This window comes from Periplaneta americana, chromosome 11 (genome assembly GCF_040183065.1).
Source record: "Periplaneta americana isolate PAMFEO1 chromosome 11, P.americana_PAMFEO1_priV1, whole genome shotgun sequence".
Classification (NCBI taxonomy): domain Eukaryota; kingdom Metazoa; phylum Arthropoda; class Insecta; order Blattodea; family Blattidae; genus Periplaneta; species Periplaneta americana.
Genome location: NC_091127.1, coordinates 57,186,021 through 57,204,888, shown reverse-complemented (window position 1 = coordinate 57,204,888; position 18,868 = coordinate 57,186,021). Strand labels below are relative to the sequence as shown.

The 18,868-nt window shown below is 35.9% G+C and overlaps 1 protein-coding gene across 8 annotated transcripts in view; it reads right to left on the bottom strand.

Annotated features, from left to right (window-relative positions):
- Positions 1 to 2,640: 2,640 nt before the first annotated feature.
- The window catches only part of LOC138709029 (protein peste-like), a 72,854-nt gene continuing 56,626 nt past the window's right edge, over positions 2,641 to 18,868 (bottom strand). For 7 of the 8 annotated variants that reach the window (XM_069839505.1, XM_069839503.1, XM_069839504.1 and 4 more), the window contains 4 exons: positions 15,155 to 15,446; positions 10,144 to 10,217; positions 7,990 to 8,217; positions 2,641 to 3,230 (listed from right to left, as the gene is read on the bottom strand). In XM_069839505.1, the coding sequence (XP_069695606.1) occupies positions 3,107 to 3,230; positions 7,990 to 8,217; positions 10,144 to 10,217; positions 15,155 to 15,446 (718 nt within the window). In that variant the 3' untranslated portion in view covers positions 2,641 to 3,106. The remainder of the gene's footprint in view (positions 3,231 to 7,989; positions 8,218 to 10,143; positions 10,218 to 15,154; positions 15,447 to 18,868) is intronic. The other variant, XM_069839507.1, reaches the window with a different exon arrangement.

Genomic DNA, 18,868 nt, shown 5'->3' with positions numbered 1-18,868 from the left:
CGGTGCGACTTTAAAGTTGGCGGCTGAGTGGGTGAGCGTCTTTCAGCTGCACCCCTCTGATTTACTGGCGGTGTGGGAGCCCGTGATGCTGGTCTCCCGTCATCTGCAGGTAAATCTCTTTCATTTCCAGAAAGCTCTCCAATACTGGAGGCTGCAGACATGGAGGACTCACTTGAAGCCCTCCTCGTGCTTGGGGTCACTTCGCCAACCGAGGGCGAGATTGATGTCCCTTCTGACACGTCTGAAGTTGCCGGTGAGAGCAGACTTCCAGATTTTGCAGTTGTCTCCGATGCCGGGGACGACATCGGAGAGCTTAATTTCTGCCTAGGCTTGACTGACACTGGCAGTTTTGTCCTGCTTTCTATTCCAGTTTTGGACTTTTTCGCCGTAGTCGCGACCGGTGATACCATTTGTCCGTCGGTCAGAATCCTACGGTCGGTAACAAGTACCTTCACCTTACGCGCAGGACCCATCTCTAATGTTTTTCAGAAGGATAACAGTGATGCGCGGCTTACCTACCGGCAGAGCACATGCCTCCCACTAGTTATTTTGACTTAAGTAGCGGCCCTAATAAGGACCGCCTACAACAAAACCTCTTTTGCAACTGGCCCTCAGAAGGGCCAGCCGCCGACGCTGCTCTTTTAGCGGTTGATAGAGATTAGGTCCAACACGCAAGTGAAGTAAAAATCAGAAATTAATAGGGTGCACGCCCTGGTGCAGCTCAGCTGCAACCACTCAATCGACCCAGTAGGGCAGTGAGTGGCAGCGGCTATTCTAACAAGTCTCCCAGTTAACACCGCTAGGTGGTCAGACTTGCTAGAACACCGGTGGGTAGGCACACCGTATGGATCTTCTCTTCTCGCCGAGCCTCCTGGCTCAGCTAGACTGCCGCACTCCAGGCCTCTTTGTTGTCGCGGCGGTCCGCACCCTCTTAGCAGCACACCAACGAGGCCCGCGCCAACCTAAGGTCCCGGGCGAGGACGAAGCCAACTAGGGCGACTAGTCGAAGCTGGACAATTCTGTGCTGGTATCTCTGCTCCAACTGCTCTCTTCCAAATCCAACCAGCAACTCCTGATCGTCTGATCAATCGATGATCTAACTACAGTATGTACAAAGAGTTCATATATATATATATATATATATATATATATATATATACCGATTCCACCACAAACTGCACCTGAGAAGATCTGTTGGCAGGAGGTAAGTGATCATATGCCGGTGTTCGGAAAAGTCAGCACACGCTTCCCTACACAAACCAGTCTCACTCCATCGTCGGGCGTCGGAAACTGCACCTGGGTTTTGGTCATATAGGAACTGCACACCAACATTTTCTACATGGATTACGACCATATGGAAACTGCACACCAAAATATTTTCTACCTGCTTTGCCAATACTATAGATAGTTTCAATTTACCAAACTGTTTTAATTTTGTTCGAAATGGAGCGTCTGTTTACATCTGAAAGTGAACGGGGTAATTTAGTATTGGTATATGACGACTGTAAATTTCATAAAGCCAAGGAATTGAAAAACTATGAAGTAATGTGGAGGTGTTGTGTTAGAAAATGTAATTCGAAAATTTATAGCTTGCTGAACAATGTGGAAGTTATTAGAGAACGCGGTGGGCATAACATGTGGTGGACATTAGTATATTAAATCGCCAAATAATTAATGCAGCTAAGAAGAGAAAAGCCATCGATGCTGTTAATAGTAAGTCATCAAAAGTATTTCATGCTTTTCGTCAAATCTTGCCTACAGAAAACCTAAAAGTGCGTGACATATCTCTAATAAAAGATAACATACAAATCGTGGAGGAAACGTCAACCTATTCTACCTAAATCGCAACCAGAACTTTATTACTCAACGAAGCGAAGATTTCGTTCTTTTCAATGACAAGAAGTCAGGGATTTCTTCGTTATGGAACTGGCTCAGGTAAAACCGATAGGTACTAGAATTGAGAAATTTGCAGATTGTTTAGCCTACTAGAAACGTACATCTCCGAAGATGCAATTTTCTCTCCTACTGTATGGGCAGCCCTGACTGCATCTACCTCTCGCACAACAAATGGCTGTGAATCATTTAACAAGCATTTTAATTTCAGTTTTTACAGCAGTAATCTTTCATTGTATAAATTCGTGAATCAACTTTTAGACATACAAACTGAGACTTATAATTTTAAACTGGAAAGCACTGAAGGAAGTAATCGAAGTTTCAATGTAAATTCAGCCAAATGCAAAAAAAAAAAAAAAAAAACATATTTTGTAAATGTGCAGTTTCCGGGTAAGATTAGTAAAACCCTAGTGATTCAGTGTGGAATATCCAGGTAGAATTAGTGGGTCCCTCGAAAAGCGGTGTGCAATTTCCGGATCAAAGTGTGCAGTTTCTACCTATCGTCCATCATGTTGCTCTACATTTTATAGCTTTAATTTGCCTGGTTTACTGCGCAGAATATTATGACCAGTCAAGCTATCTAAAGACAACAGTACTGCAACTTTCCTTTGTGTATGCAAGTAAAAGAAAGCTCTGCATTTGTACTGAAATTATGAATCCAAGGAAGTGAAAAATCATCCAAATTAATCAAGAACTAAACCAGTTTTAAATGTTTCATTAGTATTATTGAATTTGTATATAAACGAAATTATTAGAGAATGATAGAATTAGCTTCCTGGGGACGGGTGCTACGCTATTAACATTACTACCTGGGACCGGTCTGCATAGGAACACTGTATTTAGAGTATCCGTTCTTACTTGGTAAGTACAGATTCCTCCCCTGTTCGCATTTCTGACGAAACTGATGTAATACCATGCACAGAGAAGGTTTTGTCCACTTCAAGTCGTATGACGATAATAAATACCCACTTTATATATATTATACGAAACTAATGCGAACTTTAGTACATTTTAGTGAAGCAATTAAAGTTTTGGTATAGATCCATATTTTGCTTCATGTAGATCAATATCCATACAATAACTATAAAAAGTTTTCCAGTAAACTTCAGTTCCACATTTCTCCACAAAATACTGATTTGAGTTCCGTTGACACGATGTAACTTCATGTCGTTTTGTTCAAAACATTTGGCACAATATGAGTATTTACACATTTTCACTTAATATCGAGTAAAGTGCTGTCTTCTGTTTCTCTGCAAGCGGCTTTTTTGTTGTCTTGAGTTACAAGATATTTAACAGTCTTCTTTGAGGAAGCTATTTGAAGATTTGTTGCTCTCCTCCTGCACCAAAGAAGAAATGTTTCAGTCCTTACATATAGGAATCATATTAATTACTCGTAGTTTATGAGACTTAATAGATATTTTGTAACACAAACAGTCAAGGGAACAATTGTACGAGTACACTAAGATCAATGGTTTAATCGTTTTGTCATATACAGGCAAACTACGTCAATTTTTCAGATTCAGAATACACTTTAATAAATTGAGGGATATCTCAAAAGGCTGAGTTGTTACAAAAATATAAAAAACAGAGTACACTTCTAATATATTTTATGAATCTTGTGAATTGAAACAATGTCGCATAGCTTTCACTGCTACTGGATAAGTTTCCATAATTTCATGAACGCACCTTTTACAAGAAGTTCTGTACGGAGGAGAGCTAGGTCACCATTTTGTATAGTAGGCCTATGCTTCGGAAGAATCATTCATGCCAACGTAAGAGTTGAGTTTCAATTTGGTTTTCACGGCATTATTACTTAATTATTAGCAAGCTATAACATTTTTGCCTGAATGTCCATTATTTACATAGATCTCGATTAAAACCGACAAAAAGAAACATTATTTCCTTTTTTCATTTCAAATTTCGAATTTTTTAAATCTTAAACATTCTGTTTTTCATATTTTTAGAAAATAATTTTTCTCACTCTGATTATTAAAAACTAAATTACATGTTATTATCATCCTCTTTACATCATGGCTAATGCACGTACACATTATTTGGGCTATTTTCTAAAAATATTTCTGTGTCTAACGTTTCTCAATGGTGACATCATTACACAACAAATCAGTTATCATTCTTCTGTTCGATCGACTGAGATCTAATTGTGATTTTACTTGTCGTTCAGTCGGTTGGTTACTTGGAATCTGGCCGTAAAGCTGGTCCACAATAAACCGCGAAGAGAAATGAGAACGAAAACGAAAATATTGTTAAAATAAATGTATTTATAGTCCCGTCGCTCTTATTTCCGGCAGCCAATCACGTTGCAGGCCGGCTACATTGTCATTCGCTCCTGATCACGTTATGCACTCCCTAAGGCTCGATAAATACTTAATATAATCGACCGCCATTTTTGTTCTTTCGTTGGCGTTCGCAGAAAGCATACGAGGACATTATTTGCCGCTTAATTATTTGCTCGATTACAGTGCGTTTGATTTATTATCATAGGAGCTACGACATGATAATGTTTAACGGTGCGACAAATAGATTCCTTGTTTGGTAGCTCGGCAATCAAAGAACAAAAATGGCGAACGATACTACTTACCTGGACTTTATAGAGCCTTCATTTGCAAAGACGTAAGCAAAGAGGAGGAGTCACGCCGGAAATAACAGCAACACGACTATAAATGTGAGCATTCACAATTAACCTTCACGTTCTTGTTCCCGGGCTCCGGCAAACTTCTCGTTAATTGTGAATGCTCACATTTAAATACATTTATTTTAACAATATTTCCGTTCTCGTTGTCGTTTCCGTTCCCGGTTTATTGTTGACCAGCCTTTATTTCTTGGCTGGTCGGTTGGGATCTGATTGTTGTACAGGATTGCCAGATTAGGCGATTTATCGCAATTTAGGCTACGTAAAAGGGACAATCGGCGGGTAATAAAATCGTCAAGACGCCGAGTCGCTATTTAGGCTATCTCAAAAATAAAAAAGGCAAAATTAGGCTACATTTGATTTCCTTTTACAATGTATTATTCACAGGTTTTCAGACCATTTTTTAAAACGAAAAATCATTCTTGTTCATATCTTTGTAACATGCTTCAAATTCTCTTCTTCTCTGTATTTTATGACAAATATCTTACATGCGACGTCACTATGTCGTAAGGGTACAGAAGGCCGCAAAATAAATCATTATCGTTCGCGGTTAGTTTTATATCGGCTAATTTTCTTAGGATAGTTTATTATTATTCTGCTAGTGCTAACTGCTAATAATATTATGGGATAATGTGAAAACATGGCAAATATGAGAAGATATTGCAAAACCTGGGAGAATTTTTCTAGGTTTAAAATAAATTTAAAAGTTTTCGTGTGTAATTATTGTGTGGGTGTTATTAAGACAAGACATTTTTATGGATTATCCCACATTGCATTGCATTCAATTCAAAATCCGGAAAATTATATAGACAGTAATACGATACGATCCTAGATATTGGATAGCCCTATATTTTTCAAGAAATAATAACCCTTCAGATTAAAATTAAGAAGACTTTAGGCTAAAAGAAATTCGCAAATCGGCAACTAGTACTCATCACAATCTGGCAACGCTGTTGTAATTTAGCTTATTGGTCAGCTATCCTGTTATGATCTTGCGCGATCGTGGTCTGACTTTGATTTCGGTGGTTTTCAGTCGAGAATCTGCTTGTGAATAATTTAGTGGTCGGTCAGTAGTTGTCTTGTGATTTTGCAGGTTTCACGGTCGTGATCTAGTTGTAATTTTAGCGGTAATGGTATGGTTGTGAATTTGGTGGTCGGTCAGTCACAGTCTGGTTGTGTTTTTACCATATGCATGATAGTGGTTTGGTTATGATTTAGGTGGTCGGTTAGTTGTGGTCCGTGATTTTGCTGGTTGCACGATCGTAGCCTGATTGTGATTATGGTGATCGGTCAGTCATAGCTTGATTGTGATTTTTCTGTTCAGTCATACGGGTTTTGGTTGTGATATATTATGTAGCTTGGTCGGTCATTTATGATTTTGATGTTCGGTCGACCAGTCGATGAGTTACTCGTTTCAGTTCTGGTTGTAATTTTCCTGGTCGGTTGGAAGTGATCTGGATGCGATTTTGCTGGTTGTTCAGATGGTTATGTTCTGGTTGTTATTTTCTGGGTCAGTTGGTTTTGGCCTATTTGTGAATTTACTGATCGTTCAGTCGGTTGTGAATTAAAATTTGCAGGTCGATAGGATATTCAGTATGTCTACTAAATATTGATTTTGTATTTCCAGATTTTTCCCAGATTCTACTGGATAATTAAGTTTTTTCAAGTCTTTTTGCTTAGAAATATGCGGTAGTATTTTTTTTTAATTTACATAACAATTCTGTAGAGGAAATAAAATGTAATTATAAAGAATATTCCATACACTCCCACTCCTTAAAATTCCTCTTCTTTACTATATTAAGTTCAATAAAAGTTAAGTATAATATCTAATAAGTCATAACAGAAAATAAAATATTGGTGAAAAGACCACCATAATTGTATGAACGCAAAATGGAAAACACCCAATTTTCTTCTTTTCTTAGCTTTTAGAGCCCAACTTCTTTTTAACTCTTTTATTTGTTATTATAGCGATGTACCAAAATACATATTATATTTCCATGCAGGAATTCTGCGTTATATGATGAATGATGGGTGGAGCTGAGAAATACTCTCTCCGGTACCGGCTTTTCAGCTCTACGTGCTGACGCTCTATCCACTAAGCCACACCGGATTCCAATTCCGATGCCGGATTGAATCCTCTCAGTTTAAGCTCCATCTCTCAGTTTCCCTTTAGTGGCCAACCCTCATGCACTGTGTCACAGATGTGTGACAGTGGCACAATGTCCAAGACACTAATGTGCAGAGGTGCACTCACTACGAGTGACTAAGTGGCCGGGATTCGACGGAATGAGCGCAGTGCTAAAACACTAAGTGATTATATAGGCATATCATATAATTGCGATGTACCGATCCTTCATCATATGATAACGCAGATTTTCTGCATGGAAATGTCATATAATATGATATGCATATAATATAATTACTTAGTGATTTAAGATGGCGTTCATTCCGTCGGATCCCGGCCACTTAGTCACTCGTAGTGAGTGCACCTCTGCACATTAGTGTGTTGGACATTGTGCCAGTGTCACACATCTGTGACACAGTGCATGAGGGTTGGCTGCTAAAGGAAAACTAAGAGGTGGAGCTTAAACTGAAAGGATTCAAACCGGCATCGAAATTGGAATCCAGTGTGGCTTAGTGGATAGAGCGTCAGCACGTAGAACTGAAAACCCGGGTTCGAATCCCGGTGCCGGAGAGAATTTTTCTCCGCTCTACCGATCCTTCACCTTTTATTTGTTTTTACAAGGTATTTGCTTCAGTTTCACCACCATTTAGGAAATTTAAATCATGAAAGAATATCTAATAATTCAAATTTTATAATTCCAGGCTCTTTCAGCTTTCCCGATAAAAAGTAAAATTTCAATATAATTCCAGGTTTTCCAGGTGTTCAAGATCTGTAGACACCCTGACGTTTGGTATCGAGTTTTTATTGTGCTAGTCGCTTGGTAGATTCGTCGTTTTGAGTTGGTCAGTCGATTTTGTTCTGATTGTGATTTTACTGGTCTGTCAGTCGACTGTGATTTTGTTGGTCGGAAGGACGTTTTATATCTGATTTTTATTTTGCTGGTCGTTTTTATATCGGTTATTTAGGGTCATGTGGGTTTGCTAGTTGGCAAGTAGGTTGCGATTCGCTGTCTATGTTTATATCTGGTTTCTATTTTGCTGGATATTAGGAGTCTGTGGTTTTGCTAGGCAGTCAGTCGGCGGTCGGTCATGGTCTGATTGTCTCACCGCCGAATTCATTCGGTTGGAATTGGTTGCGTCAATGCTGATCAGATCATCAATCGTGATGGATGTTTATTTTATTTTGGCTTGATTAGTTGGATCGTTTGGTTGGTATCCAGCCCTTCTAGATAGTCATAAAGGAACTTCCTGGACTATGTTATTATAGCAGGCAAGCAAAGTTCTTCATGGACGGAGTGCCAGAGAGTAATAGCAGTACTCACGTATAGTTTGAGGATGGATCTTTCTTCAGTAGAAGGAGGACGACGCGTGGCAGAAAAGCGAATCCCAAGAGGACGAGACCTAGCAGCAGGAGACACACAGAGCAAATGATCCCGATGAGAGGTAGCCTCAGCACCATCCTCAGGGACGCCGACAGCTCCGGCGAGATAGTCGCTCGTTCCTCGAACCACATCATCGGAAACATCATGGTGGGCACGTTCTGAAGCAGACTACGCAACAGAAACTGTGTGAAGAACATTACATAATCAACAATCGAATCTTAACTTCTATATTAAAGTAGACTTATGTTTGTTATAACATTAGGTTGATGTAGGGTAGGGTTGCCTAATTCCGTGACATATTTAATAAAGTCTATACTTATGCCAAAATTGTAATAAAAATTTTCAAATAACTAAATGACGTTATTTGGACCTTTAGCTACAGTTTTTACAACATTCAGTGTCAACAGTTTCACAGTTTGTTATATAATATATGATTCTTCATTGTTATACACTAGCTCCTAAATCCGTGACAGAGATCCAAATTCCGTGATAGTGGTTTCCTAATTCCGTGAGTGATATTCTAATTCCGTGATACTAAAATAATCCTCATTAACTGCTCAGAAAAAAAGGAGTATTTTGAAGAACACGTTAAAGACATGGTATATTGTGTTAATATAGATTAAGAAAGAAATTACTACATAGGAAAAGGGCCTAAGTCACAAAGTTCATATAAAATATTTGTGTAACTACAGGAATACGCATTACATATTACATATTAATACATTAGAAACAAAATAAACTCAAAGTTAAATTCAATACAAAACTAAATTTGAATAATCTCAATTATAAAACAATTATTTCCCATTATTTATATTCCTAACAACAGCAGTAATTAAGTTAAATATAATATAACCTATTATTTTATTATAATTATAATTCATGTTTTCTATAACTTATTTCTATTATTATTATTATTATTATTATTATTATTATTATTATTATTATTTCCACGAACTATTTTCTTTCACAGACATTAATTTTCACAATTTAGCGTTGTCATCACTGGTCGAATGAGCCAGGAAGGAGAAATATGAAAATAAATCTGAAAATGGGAAAGCTCCTGTTGCATTGTTATTGCTTCATAATGTTTAAATAAACATACACGTTGATCCAGCTGACTATAATCTACAGTAATATATCATTTTTTATAACGCTATATTAATTCTTACCTCAAAAATAAAATGTTTCTTCAGGAGCAGTCACAAGAGAAAGAAAACTTACTGGTCAACCATCTTTCACTGCAGTCGACTGCTTCTATTCAAAAGGCGGGTAGTCAATATAATTGAAAAGAAGACATCTCCTGCCATCTGTTAGGTGTTTCAAAGACTTAAAAGTCAGAGACCACAACTCCACGGCAGACAATTGAAATTTTATCACGGGATTAGACACATTTACCCTATAAGTTCGTAGCGTTTTTGTTCGTCATCCAAACACTGCTGACATTGTTCATCGTTTGAATATTTATTACGTATTGAGTTTCGTGACTGTATATAGGCTACTAGAATGTGATAACACTTTATAGTGAACTTTTCTTTTAAAATAAAGATTTAGATACGACTATCCAACGAGGTTTTCGATTAAGTGAATTTTGAAAGGTTTCATTGCCAGGTGTAGAGTGAGCTACTATGTTTCTTCCCGGCGGAAGTAAGAGAAAGGTAGCAAGCTGCTGCTTTCGCTGTAAATAATTTTGCGATCTTGGAACGATACATAATTTCGATTTCCTATTTCATTTTACACAGTCAACCATATTGTAGAGCTCTGTGGTTCCAAAAGCATATCGTCATCTTTTTTATGAAATCTCTTATGTGACAGTATACAATATATATATGTTTTTTTGCAGTAGGAAGAAAAAATTAATTAAAGATCAATGGGCGCACATAAGAATATGAAATAATTCGGTAGAGGACGTTGGTGAATATGATGAATATAAATGACATTATCGAGGATCAGTGTAGGCCTATTGATATTTAATTACTTTTTCTTCCTCCTGAAAAATTATTTTCTGTATCGTCACAAAGGAGGTTTCACAAAGACAACGACGATATACAGCAGTAACCAGTTTGATTTGCTTGAGTGCAATATAGCCTACATTACCTGATTCTTTCATTCGGTTGCAAGAAAATGTTTATTTGCAACCGAGCTGCCACATCCAAGACTGCCCCAGTAGTCTGAAACAAAATCAAGCCAAGAGTTTCATCCTGTATTTATATGCTGTAAAAGTGTAAGACATAACCTATTATCACCACAAAAATGTACTGTTGAAGACGTTGTCATTAAGAAGATACATGTTTCTTCATTATGTTTTTACACGTTTCGTAATAATTCAGTTGTTTTCTAATTTTACGACAGATACTCACGTCTATTATGCGTTTTGCTTGATAAACCATTCAAAAGATCATCAATTTGAAGGAAAACATTCACTCAGCACCAAAATTAGATGTGGAAATATTCGGTTTCGAAATTCTCGTGAATATAATATGTACAGTTTTAGCATTTTGACACGGAAAAAATTGTTTTGAACAAGCCCCCTGTACGTGTAAAACTATTTCTCCTCAACTATTGAATGGACCTTTTTCATTCAATATCTACAAGTCAATTCATCTGGAAATTATGCACATAAAATAACAGAATTTCAATAAAATATAATAACTTTTTATTTTTACTCCTTCAGTCCGGAATTTATATTTAAACAAAATTTAAAAAAAAATTGGTCACATAATCATTCTGGGGATCCAAAAATCCCAAATCAAGTCTTCACAGAAAATAAAAATTTGGGGAAAATTTTGAACCCTGGAGCCCCAAAATTTTAAAATTTATTTTTAATTCAGGTGTAGAAATGTTTCAAAAATAATTTTCTCCATTTCTATCACATTGAATTTTTCAAGATATTCAAAAGTATCGAAGACATTCCAAAAAAGAAAAAACGAAACAATGTACAGTAGTGCCAAAAAAAACCGGACTGACCCTTGTAGCTGATTTCAGAGTCACAGATTCAAATTTTGCTAGTCACAAAACACATTCATCTTTCTTTTTATTTTAGTAGGTTATTTTACGACGCTTTATCAACAGCTTAGGTTATTTAGCGTCTGAATGAGATGAAGGTGATAATGCCGGTGAAATGAGTCCGGGGTCCAACACCGAAAGTTATCCAGCAGTTGCTCATATTGGGTTGAGGGAAAACCCCGGAAAAAACCTCAGCCAGGTAACTTGCCCCGACCGGGAATCGAACTCGGGCCACCTGGTTTCGCGGCTAGACGCGCTAACAGTTACTCCACAGGTGTGGACCACATCCATCTTGTATAATTAAGTGTAACAATGAAATTTATTGCATTTGTTCGATTCTTGCCGTCTTTTGTTTCCTTCAGTGCCTCAAACTTACAGACTTTGAGAGTTTTATTTTCATCTGGCATCAATATTATATTTTTTGGCCTCTATTCGGCAAAGATAACTGCGTATTTTTACATTAAATAGCAATACATACCTCTGGCTTCACTATCCATATTGAAATTACCACAGTTTGACACACTACACAGCACAGGATTCTTTTGTTTCAGCTACAAGGGTCGGTCCGGTTTTTTTTTTTTTTGTCACTACTGTACACTATAATGTACATCAAGCTTGAAGGGGTTAAATCAACAGAATGCAACATCGGTTTAATCCTCGACAAAACAAACGCATTACGTGCAATAAATTAAAATTAAATAATACAGAACGTATCAAGGGAAAATTATTTTTTATAAGAACCAGTTACTTCGCTTGCTAATTTCAATTTAATTTATTCTTCTGCTACTTTTGCACTGTGTCAAAATCTGAGGTAATTACGCTCTTATCTGCTAACATATATGATTTATAAAAATACACAGGGTGTCTAACTCAAGTCGTTTATAAATTGTTTTAGGCATCACTCTCAAGACGACTAGGGGTAGACACTTTTCAACGCTGAAATTATCTAACTCGCAGCATTTGTATTTTAATAATGACTGAAAACGGACAGACAGACAGACAGACAGACAGACAGACAGACAGACAGACAGACAGACAGACAGACAGATAGACAGACAGATAGCTACTTTATTGCTTGGACATAAGTACCTTATGCATAGCAACGTCAATATAAATAAAATCATACAAAATTATTTTCCAAGTTAAAATATTCGTTAATGCTATACAAACTGTGTCCATACAATTTTCTATTAATTAACGATTTGAATGAATCATAATTTAAATTTTTAGTTGAATTTGGTAAGTTATTATAAAACTTCAGAGACATATAATAAAAACTGTTTTGTGTAGTCTTGTATCTGCAAAAATCAAGTCTTATATCGTTACAACTTCTAGTATGGTGTTCGTGAAAATGCAAGTTCAATGGGAAATTATCTATATTAATTTTGGTATATAACAAACACTGCAATACATATAGCGATGGAAGAGTGAGAATTTTACAGGATTGAAATAAAGGTATACAATGTGCTTTTGGTCCAACACCACAAATAATTTTCACTGCATTCTTCTGTAATTTAAAAATATTAAAAGATGAACTATGATTCCCCCATAATAAAACACCATATTGAAGATGGCTATGAATATATGAAAAATATACTGTTAATAGCACTTTTGTATCCACAGTTTTGGACAAACATCTTAACATAAATATTCCTTTAGATATCTTACCCGAAAAAATATTGATATGGCTATCCCAGCCCAAACCACCTTCAATATAAATACTCAAAAATTTGATGTCATTTTGAAGAGCATCCCTTTTTCTATCTAAGCTAAATTTAAGATCTGTCACTTTACTTTCATTAATACATAAAATACTTTCAAACAACTTTCACGATCAGATATAAACGAGTGGCAGATTAAAATATTGATTCATACGATGCATTTGAATAAGGAAACAATTTCTAATACGCGGATCTCTCAAGGTAGAGCTCAGCTAGAGTGATGGATTCTATAAACATTTTGACTGCCTGTGAGGGTTCGATCCCTGGTTCTTCTTTTCGTACTCTGATAGCAGGTGATTCTAGAAGGTTTTAGTTAATACTACTATAAAACGGAAATATGTAATCGAGAAAACAACTTATGAACCAGGATGTTTCACGGCAGTAGCTATAAAAGCTTGAATCCTGCCTTCGGTAATCATTTATGGTAATGGTTCGAATCTCTGAAACTCGTGACAGCAAAAGTGAATGATATCGACGAAAGGATTGAATAAAAGATATTTCAGAAGCAGTATACGTCGATATGGTCTAGCTCCATGCGGGTTGTCATTGATCTCGTATGTCGTAGACCATTTGACATATAATAATAATAATAATAATAATAATAATAATAATAATAATAATACTAATAATAATAATAATACTAATAATAATAATAATAATAATAATAATAATAATAATAACGGTTTTTATTTAACCTGGCAGATTTAAGGCCGTAGTACCTTCTCTTATACTCAACCAGGATTAAAACTTGCTTAAGTAGTTGAATATACAACAGTATCAGATTTAAGTAACACATATTAGTTTTTTTTTTAAGAGTGACGGATATGCCTCAAAAGAGGCAATTAAGTATTTACCTAACAAAATAAAAATAAACACACTGGAATGCATATCAATGTTGTTAGAAGCAAATACGATTCCCATAATAAAACCAGAAACCGATAATTCAATAAATGTACACAATAAAAATAAAAGAAACACGTTGGTTTTAAAGGAAGAGAACGGTATTTTTTTTACTTTTTTTTTTCCTATTTGGTGTAAAATATTCATTTCTTGTATGTAGAGAGCTGATGGCTGTAGCACGTCAACCAAATATAAATATAAAAAAACCTATTTAGGGGCCCAAATTTGAAAAAAAAAAAAAAGTACCTAATGTAGGATTTTACTAAAACCGATATATCTAAGCCATTTTTAAAGATAGATTCAAACAGTTTCTTGCAATGTACTTGCAAACCCATGCCCTACAAACTGTCTGCAACATAATTTTGATATTAGTCCCTACATTTGTAAAATAAACAATTGAAATTTAATAACACTTTCTGATTTCCTTTTTGTAAATAGACAGACATATTTTTAAAATGAAATCAATTAAACTTCTGTTACAGAGAAAAGTTTCCTAATAGCCTAGAGAATGTGTGTTCTAAATTTCATGATTGTATCTGTAATAGTTCAGAAATTATATCCATTTTTGTCTGGCAATGTAGCAAAGAAATGAAGTTACCCGGAAACAACAGTAAAAGTGGGCGTGGGATTTAAAAATCCATAACGCAGGAGTTTAAATACGGCGTCTCAACATCCGATAAGGGCACAATTACCCACAAAATGTTATGCAATGCATTCCACACATATCACAGAGTATTTTAAAAAAATGAAAATTTACTCATTTTTCACCAGAAAATACCGTCCTCGTCCCTTAAGTTACAAGCATGTACGATTCACATAATAAAATCAGAAACAGACAATTGAATAAAATGTACACGATAAAAAATAACAATAATAAAGAACAAATACAGTGGAATACAAATTGATATTAAGTGATAAATAAACACGATTTGCATAATAAAATCATAAACAGACATTTGAATAAAGCGTACTTTTTATAGTCTGAATCCAACATTTTTCATGGTCTACCCAGGTTATGATGTTCTAGTGTCGCTAGAAGTGACATACACAAAATATCTTTAAATAAATGATTAAATTGTATTGAAACTCTTTGCTGCCTGATCTTTATAGGTACTTTGTCCATTATTAACTCCGAATGAAACGAAACAAATTAAGGCTGGTTCACAATAAACCGGGAACGGAAACGAGAACGAGAACGAAAATACATTTTAACTTACGCATTAAGAAATAATATGAGAAGAGCAAATGACTCGATAAAACGCGACTATATGAAACATTGAAAAGCTTAAACAAAATAAATAATTAACATAACAGACTGCACATGTTCAACATAAAATTATCACACGAAAACTAAAATTCGTAACATTCACGTGACGATGTCAGAGGATGTATTAACACCTAAGACTATAAGCTGTGTGTAATGTAATGAGATTTATGTTTGTACTTTGAGTAAAGAATCTAAGACATGAAGACTGACTCACAGGTTCGATTGTGAGGTGGAAGCGATGCTTCTCCGGATCCGGGCTCAAACCCTGGACGTTGCGGGTGTAGTAGGGGTCCGCGTCCAGAAAGTGAGGATAAGACGCAAACGCCGGGGCACCCTTGCGGCATGTAGACACATTTAGGGCGCCTTGAGGTAGGCATGTGCCGCCACAGTTGCATTCTGTGTCGGGGTTTCTCGTGCCGTTGTCCAGAAATGTCTTGCTGAGAGCGTAACGGTAACCCAGAATGTCGTTCACTTCGACCTCCTCCACGAAGTCAAATAAAACCCATCTGCAAAGAGTCATATTTCATTGTAAAACTTCTAATGCGATTACAAAGTGCAGGAGAAAATCTGCGGAGTTGTACATTTTTATAAACATCTTTTAGAGGAATATTTCTGAAGTTTAAAATGTTGTACGATTAAATCTTTCAAGGTGAACACCGCGGTGCGGAGTTTACGGGTATTTGAACCGTGTCATAGATGTAGAAGCATCCAAAGTTTCGGAGCTACATGTCAGTTCTAGCGAAGGCAAGGAAAGAGGAACAAGGAATCTATCTGTTCAATCCAAAACCAAGAGCACTGGGCGTGGAGTGAATGAGGACTGCACGCATTGTATTCTTCATCTAACATAATGAGGACATTAAATTGAGATGTTTGAGTTAGGCAGGGCATGTAGCACATATGTATTGATCCAGAAATACGTATAGAGTGTTAGTTGGGAGACCTGAGGGGAAAAGTTCTTTGGTGAGACCGAGACGTAGACGGGAGGATAATATTAAAATGGATTTGACGGAGGTGGGATATGGTAGTGGGGACTGGCTTCACCTTGCTCAGGATACGAACCAATGGCGGGCTTGTGTGAGGGCGGCAATGAACCTCAGAGTTCCTTTAAAGCCATTTGTAAGTATATACTTTTTTATTAGTTATATTTATTTAACTAGCTAGCTAGTGAGTACAAATTAAAATTATAAAACAAAAATGTTTCTAGCCACTACCGTAACAGCCAAGCTCATGTACGGTGTGGTCTTAGCCAATAATATAACATAAATTTAATTCAAACCAATAAATAAAACACAAGAGCAAAAAAAAGAAGAAAGAGAAAAAGAGAGAAAAACACATTTAATATAAATTGACCAGTGATATTCAATAAAAACATGAACATAGTCGACAGAAATAAAAGGTAAAAAAATACACGCATTTATTAATATTAGCCTATATATCATGAATAATTTTATAAATTTCTTTTTTAAAAGCTTCAATTTTAAAATATCTCAAATTTGGACAATTGTTTGTAATTTTATTATAAAGTCTTGGCCTGAAACTAGCACAATGTTTAAGAGCTGCACTTGTATGACACTTATGCTCAATTAATGGAAAAGTAGACTTTTGTCTTCGAGTACGATATTCATGTCGATTAGATTTATGTTTTATTTGATTTCTGTGGTAGTAAGTAGTAAACTATATTTGAAGAGTCCACTGCAAGAATGATGGGTGTCATTTGGAATACATTTTGCAGGAGAAGCAATTGAAAGTTTGAAATGCTTAGCGCTCAAAGCTTAACTGTGATTTTCCGATCATTACTAGACAATGACTATCAGTGTTAATGCCATATAACTCTGTATGTCTTAAGCTATGCATTGATAGTCTTGGTTTATTTTCGACAAGAAAGTGAAATCCATCATTCTTGCAGTGGACTCTTCATTTATAAATTTTTTCAATAGTTGATATTTTTAAATCAGTATAAATTAAATTGATTGGATAATCCATATTTTTGGTTAGACAAATTTTTATTAATCTTCTGTGTAATAAAATTAATGGATTAAGTTCAGATGATGCTACTCCACCCCAGTTTATTATACCATATTGTATTAATGATTGTACTAAAGCTAAAAATATTATTCTCAATGCTTCCTTAGTAAAAAAATTTCGAAGTATTATGAATTCATAAATTGTCTTTGTTATACTGTACTTGTACACATAAAATCAATTTCTTTATCCCAACGTAAATATCTATCTATAATAATTCCTAAATACAGTATTTGACTTGTGTGGAAGGTGTTAGATGTAGGTAATTACAATTATTATTTGTTAATTCATTACGTGAAATATTATGTTTTACTAACAAGTAAACCTTCACCTGAGGTAAAAAACAATGAAATTGAAACTTATATTTTTGCAATCAGCATAATGAAATATGAATAATCCTAAAATTTCGTAACTCGACTGCAATTATCAAGTGTGATACACAGCGCAGAACACGAGGCTTCAAGCAGCAAGAAAACACACCTTCAACTAGCGATTAATGCATAAGAAGGAAAACGATGATGTGGTCATCATGTTACTTAACGCATCATATTCCAGAATCTGATTTGTTTTTATCCAGAAACATATGTCGCACAACAGTGATAGTTAATGCAAAATGTTGGAAACACAAATTGTCAGTACACCACCCGCACTTTATACAGGCTGATTTTGCACATATCGTACATATTCCTTGTACATTTCGGTTACAGTGCTCTGTAGTGTTTTAAAAACGTTGTCCACTTCTGGATCCCAATCCAGCTAACACCCAACCATACCCATGCGCCTGTTGGAATCGTGGAGAAGTAAACTTCTGTTAAACAAGCGACTGTATTTTCAGTATATTGTTGCATTGTTCTAATGTATCAGATGAATCATCAAAATCTACATTATGAGAAATGTGTCAAATCATATGCTTATACATTCGAAGAAAGTACCTGTCCAAAGATTGCTATCCATAAGTCGTATTTGGTGGTATGATTTTAACTACTAGTTTTTCAAGACCATAGTCCCCTTCTTATAACAGTTGCTTAATTGTATTTTCGTTGCAGTGGACACCATACGAGTCCAACAGCAGAAGATTGCAAGTTGCAGAATTAGGAAGGAATATTTCTCGTAAGAATTGTATCCATATTTTTTGGTCATTTTTCCCGACGAAGTCCATTTTACTATAGAGTTGTCACTCTGGAAAATGCGTTCCGCAACTCTTTGACTTATACCTTTCGGGTCTTGGAGAATAAGTAGTAACTTTGGCATCAGTTTTCCAGCTTTAGAAACCACTGGCGTTATAGTGTAGGACTGTGTAGTTGCCCCCTTGGATTGCACGACACCCTACACTTTACTGGTTCCTTGACGTTCTAATGTTCTGCCGAAAGGCATTTCCTTATGGAACCCACATTCGTTTGTATTAAACACTTGATCATCATTGTACATGTCCGAACTGTCCAAAATCATACCACCAAATACGATTTATGAGTTGCAATCTTTTGACAGTTGACTTTCGTGTGTTAACCAAGTGAATTTATGCTTCATACTGCTCCATGACCTATGGTTAAACTTTTTCTTTTGTTTGTCGATACACCTGACAGAATCCAATACTCAGTTACTTCACATTTTTCTTGAAAGTCAATGACTCGGGATGTTTTGGGAGGGGACGGAGCGTATTGAGAACCGGAACTTTGTGAAGTACTTAATTCCTATTCTGACGTAGTATTTGATTTTCAGTCTCCCATTCTCGTACATGAGGTATGACACTGTCATTATTTCATGGTTCATTTTCATCAGGATCCAGAGTATGACTTTCTTCAACTGCTTCCGATTCATAACTCTTTAATAAGTCATATATATCATCAACAATTTCAAGTTCCTTCCGCGACATTTCACTGTCTCCTTATAACCCCCTTCATTTAGT